Genomic DNA, 18,583 nt, shown 5'->3' with positions numbered 1-18,583 from the left:
CATGTCCAAATCCTAAGGCATAGTTCAGATATTAGGTCCCTGCAATGTAGTCAGGACCAAACTATGTTTAACTTTGTCCCTAAAGTGTACTGAAGCCTTGGACAGGTCCAAGTCCTGAGTTCATAAGCCACAAAAATGGTGTGTCAGAATAGGCCACAAAAAGAGCAAATGTTTGCAGTTCTAACGTTGGGATTTTCCAAAGAGCAGAAGGAAGGGAGTTAGGCACCCAAAATCCCTGCCTAAAAAAAATATCAGAGGTCTAACTTCAGTGACTTCTATCGGGGTGAACTAGTTTATGGCAACTGAGAGCAGAAGTCGGCTCAGAATCCTCATTTCATTATTTGCAAGATATTCACACGTGTACACACGCATGCACGCACATACACACACCCCTACCTTACTTCTCAATGCACAACATCTGTAAATCAGTTTCCACTCCTGGGGGAAAAAATAGCTCATGCCTGCTTAAAACACGGACATCTCCACAAACACACAGGATTTTGCTTTAAGCTTGGTATCATTTTTGGAGCTTAGCTTCTGAGCCATAAAATGATACCAAGCTTAAGCTGTTGCTCCAAGCCATTGCTGGTTTCTGCTTTGGTGGCCATCTTGGTTTTTATTGAAGATTTTCAAATAAAATTTTTAATAGTCAGATAATGCAATGAGTCGTTAAGTGTTATATATAATAATGGGCCTGATCCTGCAGTCTTCAGGCAGGCAGAATTCCCCATTGACTTTTATCTAATCCATTTAGTGATGGACTAGACAGTAGTTTGGACGACAACCTGGGCAGAACCACAAGTTCTCTACAGTGCATGTCACAGGCCATACATTCCTAGCAACTGCAAGAGATTCCTCTTTAGGTAGCAGGGACTCACACTAGTGGAGTAAAAGGATCCGGATTTTATCCCTGCTGCCACTGTGAAGTTCTGGGTGGCCATAGTGTGCAGTACAATGACAGCTGTGAAGTACTTAAGTGGCCACAGCTATCTTACAATGTCACTCAGAGCTGCATTATTTCACCGTGAATAATTTCTGTCCTTTGATTTGGCTGCACACTTGACCTGGCTAAACCTTACTCCAGCTGAGAAAGCTCCGTGATGTGGCAGCAGCGCTGGATTTGGAGGAACTGCTAAATAAAGTGGAAGGCCTACTGTGCTCATTTGCATGTCAATACCCAGAATGCTACTTCTAGCTCACAGCGACTTCATAGAAATGCTGGGACCTGAGCCATGGGAACACTGCAGCGCTGGTGTGTGTGGGAGTGTGCACGGAATTCTCTTATCCCCCTAGTCTCTGATTCTATGTAGTTTTGCTAAAAAAAAAGTCTAGCTCTGAAATGCAAGGAGAGGGGAATATTAAAGCCCATCAGGCTGTGCTCAGTTCGATGACTCACAGAAAGTGGTATGGGGCAGGGTGACAGGATCTTACACTGTTCTACTGGAGACTGCCCACCAATCAAAAAAGCTTTAAAGCCCCCTTTTGAGGCTTTAGTATCTCAGACACTTTGGAGACATGCTGGCATGTAGAAAGCAGACAGACAGCAGACCAGGATAGGGCAAGGGCATCAGCCATGGAGCACAGGAGAGATGGGAATGGCGACCCAGGCCTCACCTATACTAGCCAGAGGAGACCATGGAAGTCTCAACTGAAGTACTGTGTCCAGTTCTGGGCATCACACTTCAGGAAAGATGTGAACAAATGGGAGAAAAAAAATCCAGAGGACAGCAACAAATATGATTATAGGTCTAGAAAACATCACCTATGTGGAAAGATGAAAAAAACGGTTTATTTAGTCTGGAGAAGAGAAGACTGAGGGGGGACATGGTAACAGTCTCCAAGTACATAAAAGGCGGATATAAAAAGGAGGGTGATAAATTGTTCTCCTTAGCCACTAAAGATAGAACAAGAAGCAATGGGCTTAAATTGCAGCAAGGGAGATTAAGGTTGGACATTAGGAAAAACTTCCTAAGTATTGGGACAAATTACCTAGGGAAGTTGTGAAAACGCTGTCAGTGGACATTTGTAAGAACAGGTTTGACAAACACCTGCCAGGGATGGTCTAGATAATACTTAGTGTTGCCTCTGTGGAGGGCACTGGACAAGACAGCCTATCTTCGAGGTCTCTTCCAGTCCTATGTTCTTATGATTCTATGCAACTATACCAAAAGAAACCATGGCTCTCAATTTATGGGACCCATTTTTGCAATTCTGGAAGTTTTTAAATCTTAGGACACACAACCCAGAACGTGGTGGCTGTGCTTCGAATAGCTCCACTCCAGACACAGTGGGTGAGAAGGGAGAGGGAACAAACTAATGGAGAAAAGTAGAAGAGACTAGGACACACTCACATATAAAACCAGAGGCAGCAGCAGGAGACCAGGAAAGGAGCAGGGAGAACAGAAAAAAATGCCGGGGAAGTGGGAGAGCAGGGGCGGAGGGGGAGAATCCAGGTGACAAGAAGAGACAGAAGGGGAGGGACTAGGACAAGGGCAAAGACTGAGGGGAAACAGGAAAGAGCTCAAGGGAAGAGGAAGCTCTGGGAAGTGGAGGGAAGGTGAAGGTTAAGGGTTGAGTGGATGTGAAGAAGCTCACAGGTCAACACAGAGGGAAAACAGACCCGAGATCAGGGAGGAAATAAAAAGGAATAAAACTAAAAAGAAAAGGGAAGGAAGAAAAGTGACAGACTCTGAGGAACTTGCTCTGCTGTACTGCAGAGTTCAGAGCTTCCTCAAATCTGTGGCTTTAACCCATTGTCCCCTTCATGAGGCTTTCACCTGCACTGCAGCTCTAGACCAAGCCACTCCCGGGAGGAGCAAAACCACAGACACCACACCTTGCACAATCACAGACAGACACATAAGGCACTTCATACAGTCATGCTGACAGAGCAGTAGAGATACCCCCAGCCCCAAACACCCCAGAGACACACAGCCCGACACATATAAGCACAGACCCATCATGAAACTGAGACGAATTCAAACAAATCACAAAAGAAGGCACACATCACACACGCATATGTACACAAATGGATATATGACAAAACAAAGTGACACAAGCACATACACACAAAAAAGCGAAGCGACACAGACACACGTTTCACACATTTATCCACAAAAAAGCACCCCACACGCAGCCAGAGAGACACACGAGCATGCAGGCGGACAGTGATAAACACAACCACACAGAGCCAGAGACAGGATCTTCCTTTCATTTCCTTGCTAGGCGACCTAAAATTTACTCCAGTCTAGCAGCCCTTGAGCCAGACTGAACCTCTCCATAATTATCTGCAAACGCTGCTACAGCACAAATGACCTTAACATATGATATCCCGTTGGCTACATCTGATGGAAAAAGGCTGGAGAAAAAGGAAACATAAGTGAGCTAAGGCAATTCCAAAACTCTGTCTGGTCTGCCAGGTAAGTTGTTGACAGGGTCTCTTCAAGATTGTGCTGTATTTATACAGGAGCCCTGAAGCCAACTCAAAAGCCTTGAAACTTAGCCCAGTTCTGCACAAGAACTGAGATAAAACGTTCCCCTTTCCCCACCCGATCCCCAGAACATGGACACAATCCACCCCTTACAATATTGCATTTTGAAAGCCAACATCCTGGGAATTTCATAGCATAAATGCATTTTGGCAAAATGTTCCAAAGTAGCCACTGATCTTTTAATATTTTTGATGCCACAATTTTTAGGTGCCCAACTTGAGCCTCATTGATCCTGATTTGTCAGAGGTGCTGTGCACCTTTCCCACAGGCCTCATCTGGAGCCAGGAGTGCTTAGCGCTTTCTGAGAAAGTGAAGTCCCTTTTGGGGTGGGATCTCGAGTTGGGCTCCACCCCTAAAAAAAAAAAATTAAAAAAAAAAATCAATAAATCAAAGCACCCCAAGTTCAGTAACCACTTTTGAAAAACGTCGCCCCTTGTGTCTAAACTTCCCCTGACTCCACCTAGCTCCAGTCAAGGGTTCTGGATATTGCTAAAAACAGCGTAAAACTCCATAAAAACCATTGACACCACTTAAGGTTTGAAATTCTTCAAATGAAAGAGGTCAGCTGTGGAAATGGGGAAGGAATCCACCAATACCCGACTAACCCAGGTAATAGTCAAAATACACCTTTCTGGGAGTAGGAGAGGGAAATGGGGAGAGGTGGTCTGGGCAGCATGCCACAATCGCAGCAAGGTCCCTTCACCCCAAAAATCCTGCTTCCCCAGCCTCACAACCCCACCCCCTTCTGAACCCTTCCCCTCCCCACACATCTGTACAAGATAGTCAATCCCCACCATGCCACCTTAGCGCATGATTAGCAGCGGACAGACAAGCCATTAAAAACACATCCACCTCCAACTATGGCGATAATGTGGCTCATCACAGCACAACACTGCCACAATGGCTCTGACCCTCCAGCTCTGGGGAGAATTTGAGGAACTAGAGGGAGGAGGAGTCTAGTTACTGATTTGGAAAAAAAAGAAAAGAAAGAAAAGCTAGAGGCAAGCAGCTGAATTAACTGGGCCTCCCAAAGCTAGCTGGGCTAAGTGCAGCTTTGTGTCTGGATATTTAAAAAAGAAAGTTAAAGATAGAGAGTGATTAAAACAAGCATTTGGGAAGTGATGAGAATATCCCTGCCCATTCGCAATAGGCTTTAAATGCTTCTCTTTGAGTTTGTCCCTAGCTTTGTGCACCCTACAACTCCAGCAACCAAAAATCCCCAACAAAATGAGACAAAATCCACCCAGCAAGCCAGTGCAGTAGAACTCAAGGGAAGGAGTTAACTCGACTTTTCGTGTGTGCGCGTGCGGACAGTGTGCTGCTCATCCCACAGCCAATTACACCACCGCCAGTGAGCCAGACATCCTGGTGTCTGCAAGGAAGTTTTCAGGGCCCTGTGGCATTGCTGCCCATTGATCAGGACTGGTGCCAGGGGCCACCACGGCCTGCCACCCACCCACACGCTGGGGATTCAGGCTGCTCAGACTGAAGAAGGAAAAGAAAAAAAAAAGCCACCTAAAATAAATGTGGTTTAGCAGTCTGGATGGGCAGCGTCAACACCCGCATGGCATATCTTAGAGGCTGCTGCAGTTGACTCTAGACAGATTCATTTACTGGATTATACAAAACCCAATACACAAAAGCCAGTCTGGTCGTAGGATTCAGACAATGTGCTCAGTCTTCTCCGTTCACACACCAGTCGCTAATGCGGGCTACTAGTATACTGACCTATTATCAGAATTTTTCCTATATACCCCTGTGACCAGTCACATTTCATTTCCATCTACGCTTGGAGATCGTTTAGTCTCTGTTCCCAGACCTGTTCAATGTATTAACACATACATTAGGAGTGGAGTTGTATGTATTTCTGTAAAGAGCAGTTTGTTCGTGTTATTTGTCCTGGCCCCAGCTTCCGTGCTTCCCCATTCAGGCTCCGATCCCAAAGTCCTGGCCTAGCCAGCACTCCCAGTGAAAGTATGGGGGGAGCAAAGGCAGCAGGAGCAGGCCCCTAATGTACAATTCAAAGAAGAAATAGAAAGATAAAAGTATTTTAAGTAAAACCTAAAAGCCACCAAGAACAACAATTTAAGGCTACAAGAAAGCGAAGTGCAGTGTCTAAGAATGCTCTTCCACATCACCCCACTGGGCTCGATTTCACAGCATGGTTAGGCTGCTGCATGCCTTTAAAGGGAAAGGGGCCACCAACGCTGGTTTGTCGGGAGACCGCTGAAACCGTGGGCAAATTCCCCCCCCTCACCCCCCCCAAAACCAGGTGCCACTTACCCTGGGTGCTTTTCTCTTGTATTTGTTGCTGTAGTCAAATTTCTCTTTCATTTCATCCAAGAACTGGCCCAGCCTTGCTTTCTCCTCTTTCCCGGTGTAATCCTGGCTGAGGAGGATATAGGACCTCCAGTTCGCCGAGTCAAAGCCCCAGTGGCAAGTCCTGTTCTCCAGGGATTTATGTGAGTGGACCACGAATTTGTGAGGCGGGTACATGAGCCTGCAGTCCAAGCACTGGATGCAGGCAGCGCTGGGGTTGGCGTACAGCTCCGGCACGAGGAGTCCCTTGCACTTCCCGAAGCACTCGTGGTACACCTTGAAGCTCTGCTCCGTGAGCTCCAGCTCGATGGTGCTGGAGAACTCCTTCTTGCAGCGGGGCGGGTAGGTGCCCCCGTAGAGCAAGGCGTTGCAGAGCCGCTCGGCGTCCGTCTTGGTGATGAGCCCGCAGGACGGGGCCGAGAAGGGCAGGATGCCCATGACTTTCAGGATCTCCAGCTGGTCGGCCGTGCAGCGGGAGCAGTAGACGTGCAGCTCGTCGCACACCGAGTTGATCTGCTGCAGGGAGAAGTCCCGCAGCACGGAGTTCAGGATCTGCGGCAGGCAGAGCCGCTTCTCCCCACCCACCACGAAGCAGGAGATGGTCTCCCCCTCCAGGATGGTCTCGCACCGCTCCGTGGACCTGTCCGAGGGCATGAAGAAGGGGCCCGGCATCACCGGCGGGGGCTGGATGGGGGGCAGGTGGAGGACGGGCTCCGCCGGGTCCTTGCCATTGTCCTTCTTGTACATCTCCTGCGCCCAGCGGGCGGAGAAGGCGGCCGGGCCACCCAGGGAGCTCATGGAGCTCAGGTGAAACTGTTCCAAGGTCTTCTGCAGCCCGGGGTGCGGCTGGAAGCTGCTGCGACCGACCGCCTCCATCTTTCAGCCCCGGAGCCCCCTCCCCGCCCCGGCCCGACCAACAGCGAGAGGGAAGGGAAGGAAGCGCAAAGCCCCGGCTCGGACGCCGCTACGCCGGGGGCCAACGCATCCAAAGCGCCCGGCCCGCCCTGCGTGGCCTCCGGCTGAGTGTGCCCGCGGGGCGCGTGTGCCCGGCGCCGGGGGGGCCACTCGCACCAGCGCCGCGCCTCCCCCCCCCCCCCCCGCTGCCCCGCGAGTGTCGCGCCGCCCTCCCCCCCCTGAACACACCGGGCCCGCCCGCCCGCCACGCCGCCAGCACGCGCTCTCCCGGACGCCCCCCCCCCCTCAACAAACCCCCCCCCCCCAATACACCCCACAGAAAAGTCTGTGCCACGCTCCAGCCCCCGGGGGGCTCAAAGGCGCGCGGGCTGCGGCTCCGCGGCGGCCTCCCGGCTGTCCATCTCCACCGAAGCCAAGCGGGCGTAAGGGGGGGGGGGGGGGAAGGGAAGCTTGGTCCGTGCAAGGAGGGGGCCACCCAAAAAAAAAAAAAAACAAAACCCTAAAAAACCACAAAATTTTGTTGCAATATTTGGTTTTTCTTAAAAGCTCCCCCGCCCGGCTTCACAATCTTTTGCACGTCCAAAAAAACCCCCAAAACGTGGCGGGGGGGGGGAGGGCTGCAGACAGAGAAGGGGGCTGCAGGCAGACAGACAGGCGGGCTTCCCCCCCCTTTTCCGTGTGGTCCCCGGGCTGGGTCGGGAAGGTTTCCTTTGCTTTCAGTTCTTGCTTTGCTCTGCTCTGCTCTCGCGTCTAGCGGGCTGCGGGGAGCTGCAGGCGGCGAGCGCGCATCCTCCCGGCTCCTCTCCCCGGCAGCGACTGAGCGCGCCTCGCGCCTGAGCTCGGGCCGCCTCGCGCTCACTCCTCCCCCGCCCCGCCCCGCGCGCCCGCCCGCCCCCCTCCCCTGTTTGTTGGTGTCTGCCTCAGTCATTGAATCCCAGCCAAGAATGTGACCAACTCCCCAGGCTGGGCTCTTCCAGGAACGGGGGCCGCCTCCCCCCGCGCCGCTCTTCGCGGAGCCGCTCTGCGAAGGCAAGCCCCGGAGCCTGCCGGGCTGGGGAAGAGAGTAAAGTGCTGGGTTCACAGACCTGCCAGCGAGGAAGTACGGGGGCGGGAGGGTGAGGGCTTTTCTCTGAGGGTTTGGTTTCTGCTTTGTCCTGATTATTTACTGAGTTGAGGTGTGTGTGTTTAATTTTTTAAGTGTGTGCCTGATATAAGCACATACACACAAGGTACATGCAACACACCCAGGCTTCATGCAATTAACGCAAAAGTTGCAAAACATACATACACCATCTGTATGTAATTCAAGACAAGTCCACACCTGACACAAAATACACACACACACACAACACAAGGATATGCACCTAACGTATACATGTAATACAAATTTTATGTGTAACACCTTCAAACATAAAACATGTACATCTAACACACGCACAAAATACACACACACACACACACACGGAACATGCACAAAACACACGTAATGTGTAAAACAAAACACACACACATATGCATAGTGCAAAACATATGCCCAATGTAAATGCATAACACAAATACACAGTGTATAGATGGAACACACACACACAACATGGCACAGCCTGCTGTAATACAAACACAGTGGAGAACAAAGAGAGAAAATACATTTTCAGCTGAAACTGCAGGGGTATTTTAGGTCAGAAAAATTAAATTTGTTCAGTCAAAAGGTAGCCTGGGATCTTTAAGAGCCATGACTAATGGAGGACCTCCCTTTCACATCTCATGCGAAAGAGGGCACAGAGCCACCCCAAGGATGGTTGTGCACTGACTCACAGGAAAGAGCACCCTCTACTGAATCACTAACACCACTTCCTTCAGCACCAAGATTTTCCTAACAAGTCTCCCAGGCAATCACTGACCCCATTCAGCCCTACTTAGTTTGGGAGAACCTACCGGAAGATACCCAGGTGCATACACACCATTTTTGCTCGACTTTTTGGGTTTCTTGCTGTTATGAAAACAAATGAGAACTGGAAGACATTCTCCAGAGTTCAAAGCTTTTCCTAAAGAAATCTGTTTTCAATTAGCAAACAATTTTGGTTGAAATGTGTCTGGTTTTTCAATGAGTTACACAGTCAAAATTTCAAATTTTTCGACAATCAAAACTCTTTTTTTACTGTCTTTTCAACCAACTCTAAATACAAACATAAGAAACAAGTTTCAAAACCAAAAACGAGAGAAACAAGGATTGTTTCCACCACCTCTCATAAATCAACATTTTATTTAACTCTAATGTCCAGACAAGAAGAGGCTACATGACAAGCTTTATCCAGCCTAGGAGCCCCAGTTAGGGACCAGAACCTTGGTGTGCCGGGGGCTGTGAAAACACAAAGCAAAAATATGGTTCCTGCCCCAAAGATCTTACAATCTAAGTATAAAACAGAACACAACAGGTGGATGCAGACACATCTGGGGGAAAGGGGTGAAGAGATGAATATCCAGATAGATATGTTAAATTTGAAGGATCTGTGCAGACACAAAAATAGGAGGAAGTCTGGCCAAAATCAATCAATGTGCTAGGGGAACACAATGCCCTTTGGAATTCTATTTAGAATTCTTTGGAATTCTATTAAGATTTTGAATTCACACCCCCCTAGCGTTCAACGACCATCTGATTTGACAATTTCCAGGGCTCAATCCCAGAGGTTTCAGCCACTTGTACATGGTTTTTTTTTTTGTTACTTTGGTCCTTTGGTCTAGGAAGAGTTGAAGCATCTGGGTTTAAAGTATGAAAAGGGAGTGCAAAGAAGGAAAGAACTTCATGTGACTAGCATTTGTCATATCACTTCATGCACTACAGAAGGCAGTCCTGATCTTTGACTGGTGCTCTTAGATGCTACTGCAATACAAATATTAAATAATAATAGGACCTACAAGTACTAATCAGCACCCAGGGCCCTAATGTGCTAGGTACTGTACATTTATGCAATTAAAAAAAACCAATCCATCATGCAAAAAAGCTTACAGTTTACTGGCAGAATTCTGGGCTGTGTTGCTAGTGATCTATAAGGGCACTGGTTAAGAATATATTCTTTTAAATACAAAATTCAGTGTTATATGGTTGAAACTGACTGTGCCTGTTACCTCCTGATAATAGGAAGTAGGCATGAGATCTACCCACTCACATGTTCTTTTGCTTCCAAATCGTAAAGTGTTTTGTATTTGAAGAATAAAGAAAGACCCTTTCCCCAAGCAGAGTTTTGACCCCAAAAAGGGAGAAGTGCTAGGGACATTGCTCGTGAATTGATTTTATATGGAAGGTACTCAGCTGATACACTGATGAGACACAGAATAATACCCTAAAACAGATTTAATTGCAATTTAAAGCTGGTTTCAGATACATTAAAATCTAAGAGAAAAATCCAGAAGTATTCAAACACCAACTATAGAATCCCTGATCCTTTTAAAGAGAAAAAAATATATACTTAGAAGGACACTCACTCATTAATGGATAAGCCACTTTGCTCTGGAAGCTGGTTTGTTAGTGTACGTTTTAAAAACAAAAAACCCAACAACTAAGGTTCATTTTAAGAGAGGTGGCTCCTCCAATCAAGATGGTGTCTGCTACTCAGATATCCACTGGATCCTGTAAGGAGCTGTTTGTGGGCAGGCTGACACTAACTGTCATTCCTAGAAGAGAGAGGACCATACAAAGGAAAGGGAGGATGGCCTGGTGGTTAAGGCACAGGACATCTGGGTTCTATTTCTAGATCTCCCGGGGATTTCATGTTGCCTTGGGCAAGTCATTTAATCTCTTTGTGCCTCATTTCCCCCATCTGTAAAATGGGGGTAATGCCAGCTCCCTGAGGGCAGGCAGGCCTGGATTTACCAGGGTGCCCTCGCTGCATGTGCACAGGGCCCCTGACTTCCAGGAAAAACAAACAAACAAACAAAAACCACAGTGGCACAGTGCAACCTCATGTGCCAGGTCATAACAACACTCGTGCCAGTTAGGCCCGGCCGCCTCCCTGTCTCAAAGGAGGAGTGATCGGGCAGTGCAGGACTGTGAGTACAAGGCAGGCAATGGGAGAGAGTGGAGGTGCTGGACAGTGGGGGAATCAGGAAGAGCTGCCGTAGCCTGGAACATGAGCAGTGTGCTGGGCCAGGGGGCACCAATGAGTGGCCAGGAAGATCCTGAGGTGGGGGTGAGGAGCTGGGGTGAGTTGTTGGTGGGCTATGGGGTGAAAGGGCAGTGTTGGGGGCGGGGTGAGTTTAAATTGAGTGGGATGTACGTCAGGGCTGCTGGGATGAGTTGGGGGGGCTGTCAGGATAAGTGGGAGCTGATGGAGGGTTGTTGCGGTGGATGTGGGGTGGGAGGAGCATTCTGAGCTTTGTGTGGGGTATGGTGCGGATTGCTACCTAGTTTAGGAAAGGCGGGGAGGCCGCTTAATTTCCATAGTGCACAGGGCCCCAAAATTCTTTAGTCTGGGCCTGGCCAGGGAGGATAAAATTAATTCCCATTAAGGTCACCAAAAACTTCAGATCGACTCTAATGGAAGCAAGATCAGGCCCTAAATCAGAATCAATTCCATTGTGGCCAATGGAGACGCAATGATGTAAAAACAGCATCAGGGACCTGATCCAGAGCCCAGCGAAGTAATGGAAAGGTTCCCTCTGACCTCAGCAGGCTATAAACTTGGGTCGTTCAGCTGAGGAGAGGGGAAATATTGACTGCAAGGGAGCAATTGTGTTGTGGGAGGAGCATGGGGTAGAAGAAAACCAAGTATTTGAACACCGTCCTCCTATGAGCTATAGGTGTAGGTGACCCTGGGCAAGTCCCTTCCTCATTCTTTGCCTCGGTTTCTCTATCTGCAAGTGTGGATAGTGACCCTGCCCTGTCTCAGAAGGAGGATTAGTTTATGAATGGGTGTAAGACACACTCTGAGATCCTCAGACAAGCAGCTTTGGAGAAGGGGAAAGGATTAGTATCAAATTGCTCAATGCTGTGGTTTTTCCTAACAGGTTTAGGCATTAAAAGGCTGGCGTTCGCGCCACTCACAATACAGTAAAACTTCCGTTTGTCTGTCTCCCAGGGGCTGTGCAGAGTTAAAGAGCAGTGGGGAGGTAGTGTGGGGGAGACTGGCCTGGGGAGTAGAGAGATCTCTCACTTTGGAGTAAGGTGACAGCAGGTTTTGAAGCCTCTTGCCTTCCTGATGGAGGTCTGTGAACAGGACATGTGTTCAATAACAACAACAACTACACACTCATCTTACACACACATCCCCCTGACACACACCCCCAGTGCCTCTCCAACCAATTCAGATCTCTCATGCTTGACAGCCTTCTAGCTGGAGAAAGCAGAAATGGGGGGGGGGGGAATCTCAGAGGAAGGGCTCTGACACCACAGAGTTTTTCTCTCTCTCTCTCCTTTTTTTTTTCCTATTGGCTTCAAGGCCAGCAGCTCCTGGAACACAAATGCTCTTGTAAACTTCTGAACCACACAACCCTATGGTGGGTGGGTGTTTGCTCCCTGCCTGCCAGTTCCAATCCACCCACAGATTCCAAAGGCCCAGAACGAAAAGCAGACTCCATTTTCCATATTTAAACAGGCAATTCATTCCATCCACCCCTCCACTTTTGGTTCACTTGCAAATCTGTGAGCGGGGAGCATCTTCCCTCATCACCGCCCCAACCCCTTCCATCTCCCCAAGTGGGGAGAGGGATGTGTTTGTGCCTGAAACATTCCACACACACACACACACATAAAAATACGCTCCAGTCCTCTCTGCTGCCAGATGTGAAGCTCATCAGGAAGCCAGAGAGGTTATCAGGGACAGGACTGCATCTTGCAACTATTTCATAAAACATCTGGGGAGGGTCAGCCTCTGGAGTGGGGGTGGAAGACAGGTGACATCTGAAAGCACAAAGGCAAAAGGGACATGCCACTCAGAGCAGCTAAAGAGCATGATGTATCTTGGTTTAGACTGTACATTCTTGTGGGGCAGGGACTGGCCTGCGCCGTACATAGCACAGTGAGGCCCCAATCCTGACTGGGGTTTTGCGGCACTACAAGTAACAAACAAATAAAAATAAAGTGAAATGCAAGGAGATGCAGTTTCCTACCCAGCCTGCCCTTTGGGAGCCTCTGCTGGAGCAGATTTGATTATCAATGATTTGTAGCTAGAAGCCCCAACCAAGACTGTACAGTACCCAGCACAATGGAGCCTAACTGCTCTCTCAAAAGAGCTGAGCGATCCCCAGGCACCTAAAAGAAGAGGCCAGATCTTCAGGAGTGATCAGTGCTCCTGGACGCTGAATGGGTTTGAAAAAGCTGGTCAGTTATATGACACTTCATGAGGATTATTTAGTTCTCTAATTTGCATATTTGCAACTCATTAGCATGTGGCCATAATTTGAGTTTAAGGTCAACACGTCCTGCCCCAAGCCGTGGTAGGGCTGGACAGGATGTGGAGCAGCACAAAAGTTGCCAGCTCTGAGGTTGGGGCAGGTGGGGAGGTATCTGGGGATGTGCTGGCAGGGATCTGGGATTGCTGGGCTAGCAGGGGGGCCGTGCTATGGTGTCTGAGGTAGCTGGAGGGCTGGATGCTGTCAGAGTAGGTGGGGGGGTGCAGGTAACTGGGGTTCTAGGCTCCATCTGGGAGTCAGGGGGTTGGGTTCTCTCTGTGGGACAAGGTGTCAGGCAGGGGCTGGAGTCTCTGGAGGGCAGGGGGTTTAGGGGAGCGTGGAGCTCGTATTGAGTCCCCCTTCCCTTCTATCCCTGCCTGCCTGCCTGTCAGCCACTCACTGCTGCCTCCTTCGGATTCAGCAGGGGCAGCAACCAGAAGGGAAGATATACAGGCAGGGGGCTGCCTGCTTCTGAGGTACTCAACAGCAACTTCTATATGTGGCAGGAGGAACGACGGCTTCTGCCAGCAGCTCAGCCATGTGTGCAACATGGAGTCTGAGCTGCGAGCTCAGGGCTGCCCAACACAGGAGCATCTCGCGAAATGCCCAGCCTGTGGCAGCCCTGTCCATAAGTGCTGATGGGTGCCAAGCACTTTGGAAAGTCCAGCCCGATCCAAAACCCACTGAACTCAACGGAAAGACTCTGACTGACTTCCCCAGGCTTTGGATCAGGCTCATAGCAAGGGACTGTCTTTGCCCCAAAGAGTTTATACCTCGATGGGCAAAAAGCAGCAGCCCCAGTCCAGTGCTTTATCTCAGGACCATCCCGCCTCTCCGTTTTGCTCCCTTCCTTCCTGTTGCTTGTGGACTCTGCCTGATGGATCTAGCAGGCGAAGGCCCTGATTTAGCAAAGAACTGAGATCAAAAGCGACTTGAGCAGATTCCATAGATGCATCGATTCCAAGGCCAGAAGGGACCATTGTGATCCTCTTTTCTGACCTCCTGTATAACAGACCATAGAGCTTTCCTTAAATAATTCCTAAAGCTGATCTTTAGAAAAGCACCCAATCTTGATTTTAAAATGGCCAGTGACACCACAACCCTGGGTACTTCAGTGCCTTGCCTAATTGGGGCTTTAGTTGTCACTGGGTACAATCAAAATGGGAAACCAACCACCATCTGAAAGGAGAGTCATTCAGCCATGTGCATTAACTCCAATATTAAAACTGGACCCTAAGAAATGCTTCATTGAGACACTTTGGCCCAGCTCTCCGAGGTATTTAGGCAAGGCTTTTGTTTTTTAATACACTGATTGTTACCAGGCTAAAAATGTAACTTTAGCAAAAATACACTAATCCTATTTTTTTCTTTAACTGCAGCCACCTGCTGTTCTCATTTTGTCAGGAAGAACACGAGACAGTTTTTACAATCACCAGCCAATTACTCAAAGAGCGCACCTGATCCCGGACACGGACTCTCAGCCCGCAGCATACTCTGGTGACCTGTTCTGATCGCTGGCAGTTTCATTCCTGCTGCACAGTGAGAGGAGTTCGTGGGAAGTGCAGCAGGAACTGCATCTAGGTTCCCCTTCTGCCATTCCTGGGGCATCTTCTAACACACACGCTGCAACGGGCCGGCTGTAGGGGAAGTCAGCTGGTATTGCAGTAGGGATCAATAACCTACTGAGCTCAGAGATTAATGAAGATTTTTGTGTATACAGTCCTCCAGCATTTAGGAAGTTAGAAAAGCAACCACACCCATATCCAAAGCTAAGAGTCCCCTACATTTTAGTTAGTTTCATGTCACTTCACTCAAACAGCTGCAGAGGCAAACCAGCATCTTTAATTTTAGTGCAATCCAGCAAACAAGTAGTTTGTACAATGCAAAAACTCCCTGAGGACACAGAGTCCCCCCCCTTCCCCAAATACAGATTTAGTCCCCACTTACTTTGTGCAATTAGAACATTGAGGGGGAAGAAGATAAATCACTTTTCCCCAATAAGGCTTACTTTTTTTGCACCTTCACTGGGCTCCACTGGTGAAACTAAGTTAATCAATTACACTAAGTGCCTCCTTCTAGTGCTGGTATACAGGGACAATCCAGTCGTGCTGTGCTTCAGAAAAATGCAAAGGAAAGTTTAATTTTATTTTTTTAAAGGCAGCTTTAATTGAAATTTAAAACAAAAATACATGCAAGTATTTCTAGCCATATACAGTTTTTTAATTATAATGTATTTATTTAAAGAACATAACCTAAATCTAAGGCCTTACCGCAAAAGCGTCGACCCTGAGTTCTAAAGTTACGCCCCTAAATTTATATCAGACACTTGAAAAACGGGCTTGACTTTCAGATAGGGCAAGGGACCACAATTCCTGCTGATTTTAAAAGAAGTGACTCCGGATTTATATCGGAGATCAGATGCTGGCCAGGAACATAACAGTAAACAGAGGAATACAGCGAAGCTCTAAGAACTCAGTGTTTCTCTCATCTTTGAGCCAACCCTGAGCAGCAGTGGTTGAAAGGGATTCACGATGAGATAATAAAGCATATCATCTCCCAGCTGAGCCAGTGGCTTGCATGCCTGGCAGGGCTCAAACTGAGGGAAGATGCAGTTCCACTTGCTAAAATACAAAATAAAGACAGTGACTGAATAAATGCGGAGAGAGGCCCGGAAGGCAGGGGAGTTCCCTCTGGTAGGCTAGTCCCACTGGAGCCCCGCTGTGTGGTTTCAGTGAAGAAACCCAAGTTGGACGGGGACCTCTGAGGCTGTGTACTCTGAACCGCAGAGGCTGGGGAGCTGCAGAGCTGAGCTGGTGAGTCCCGGGAAGGCAGAGCCACAGACGCAGCTCTGTAGAGTGGGAGGAAAGGTCAAGGCCAGGGAACCAGACAGAGAGGATTGCCAAGCCAGAATGAGGGCGTAGCAAAAACACCATGCCCTGGGGCACCAGCACAAGGCAGACATGTGGTAAGCAGGGGAGACCACACGCAGTTCTAGGGTCACCCTCTCCTTGCCTGATTATTATTATGCAGACCCAGGCTGGAGATGACAAAGTAGTTTTCCTCCAGCAGACTGCTCCTTCATGTGGCCTGGTCTTTCACTTCTCCTTTCTAGTTTAGTCTCTGCTCAGCACTGTGACAGCAGCATGCTGGGTTGCATCTTTTGGACTCAGCTCTGCTAGCTGTTTTGTATTACAGGGCTGGACTCGGCTTCTGCTGCTCCCAAGCCATGTTCCATGGCATCAGAGATGGGGGAGTTGGCCCCTTATGAGCATCTCATCTCCACAGTTGCCCCATCCCTCTACAGCCAATCCTGCTTCCCACCCTATCTATCTATCTCCATGCCTGTTACCCTGTTGTGGATGTACACAAGCTAATGTAGCACAATGGTCAGTGTGCATCATACCTCCTTCTCTGTGCTAAATACACAGAGGATACAAGTATATTACAGCCCCCACTGCAGAGTCCCACGCTTTAGTTCAGAAGCTCATCCTTTTAGCTCTGGAGATCCCCAGTTCAATTGCCAGTGCGTCAACCAAGATGTGGCAACACTTAAGCGAAGGCTTGCAGTGATTTCTACTACTGTTGGACCTGGATGCTGGGGATGAGCTTCCTCCATCCAGGGGGAGTAGGTAACCCACTCGCCAGTGTGTGTTATATATCCCTGCTCTGCACGTGGTCCACAGGACCTAGCTCTTAAGCTCAGGCTGTAGACATTCATGCTTTCTGCTCTAGAGGGCCCCAATGCTATTCAGCAGCCTGTTCAAAAGCCAAAGCTGAGATTTGTAAACTGCCTGTGGGAACTGGATGCCCAAACCCCATTAACTGTAATGGAAACTGGGCGTCCAAATCCCTTAGGCATCTCTTAAAGCCTCAGTCTAAATCTTTACAGACCCTGCCACAGTTGGCCCTTTTGCGAACAGGCATGTGTGGGTAGCTAGCAGGGCTATGCTGTCCCTTCACTTTCACTCCTGATTTTAGCATTTACAGGGCAAGAGCCCATCAGAGGTTGTGGGGGGAGCCTCCCTGTAGTGGGTGGTGCTTTATTGCTCCCTACCCTTGCAGGAGTCTTTTCCAGGTGGCTGGTATGCTGCCCAGGGGCCTCCCCCACCCCACCGTACATGCCCCAGCAGATGCCGCCACACACCTCATTAAAAAGCCAGGCGTGCCTGCCATTGCCAATTAAAAAAAAAAGTTAATTTACTGGGAGAATTCCAAGGAAGGCATACGAGCTGGAACCCCCAGGATTCCCAAGGGAGCTAGCAGAACAGCCCTGCTAGGTTGTCAGGACAACAAAGACCTTAGGATTTTTACTTTTATTCAGCAACTTTCCTCCCCAAGCATGAACGTAAACCGCCCCCGGGGAGCGGCTAGTGGCCACGGCACAGCATTGTGGAGGAGGCTAAGGACTGCCAACCAAAGCCCTGCTCTTACAAAAGGGTTCATGGGACCGTTCCTCCTATCCACGTATAGCACAGCAGAGCAGCTCCCAGGCTGGAAGAGCCCCCAGGCAGGACACTGTCTGCCACTCGCTGTCAACACCGCAGCCGGCAGATGCTGAATCAAATGATGCACCAGAGACTCAAACCGAGGCTTCCATGCAAGTTGGGCATTTGAAACCTGAAGATTCAGGCTACTAGGGTCTCCCCTTTGGGTTAGAGTCTGCAGCCAGCGGTTCCACACTGAAGTGACTGCTAAAGAGGAGTGTCTCAATCCTGCACCCAGAGGAGTTAGTGGAGTTCTCTCATTGGCTTCAATGGGAACAGGATTGGGCCCTTTGCCTCCCCAGCTCACTCAGTTTTGGGCTTCATCAGAACATGGGCTTCCCATTGTTCAAAGTCCCCACGCCATAGGGACCAAGCAAGCAGTCCTTCCACATGCTGCTGGCTTCAGCGGCACCACCCCAGAAAAAAGGATCTGCAGGGCTGGGCCCCAAAGCTGGCATGTTTTGACCTGCAGAAACTTATCCTTAGTGGAAATATTTCCTCCCATTCATTTCATATACAGGCCATGCACGAACTGGGGACCAAACCCTGCGTTCCACGTGAACACATTAGAGATCCCTCCCTCCCTTCTCCTCCTCGTAGACCATCCCTTCTATTCTAATTTCTTACTTACCTGCGTCTGCCTCTCTGACACATGGGCCAGAAAAAAAGAAAAGAAATTAAGGCCTGGAGCCACCAGGTGATCGCTGTGAGGGTAACACAAGTGCTTATGTCAGCCCTCGAGTCATTCAGAACATGCTGTCCTCAAATCTTCTCCCCTTCTCCCCAGGAGCTCCAGGGGTCCAATCTCATTTTATGTAGGCTTTTTTGTGGTTCCCATCACCATCGCATCTGGGCACCTTGCTAGCATTAATGACTTTATTGTCGCAACCACTTCATGAGGTAGGGAAGAATAAGTATCCCCATCTTATAGATGGGAAACTGAGGCACAGAGAGGGGAAGCAATGTGCTTGAGGTCAGTAGAGGGAGTCT

The 18,583-nt window shown here is 49.0% G+C and overlaps 1 protein-coding gene across 1 annotated transcript in view; it reads right to left on the bottom strand.

Annotated features, from left to right (window-relative positions):
• Positions 1-6,686, bottom strand: part of SKI (SKI proto-oncogene) — a 140,746-nt gene extending 134,060 nt beyond the window's left edge. The window contains exon 1 of the mRNA XM_077837420.1: positions 5,775-6,686. Coding sequence (XP_077693546.1) covers positions 5,775-6,686 — 912 coding nt within the window. The remainder of the gene's footprint in view (positions 1-5,774) is intronic.
• Positions 6,687-18,583: the final 11,897 nt, after the last annotated feature.

This window comes from Eretmochelys imbricata, chromosome 18, assembly GCF_965152235.1.
Source record: "Eretmochelys imbricata isolate rEreImb1 chromosome 18, rEreImb1.hap1, whole genome shotgun sequence".
NCBI lineage: Eukaryota > Metazoa > Chordata > Testudines > Cheloniidae > Eretmochelys > Eretmochelys imbricata.
This window is presented reverse-complemented; position numbering and strand designations above follow the sequence as displayed.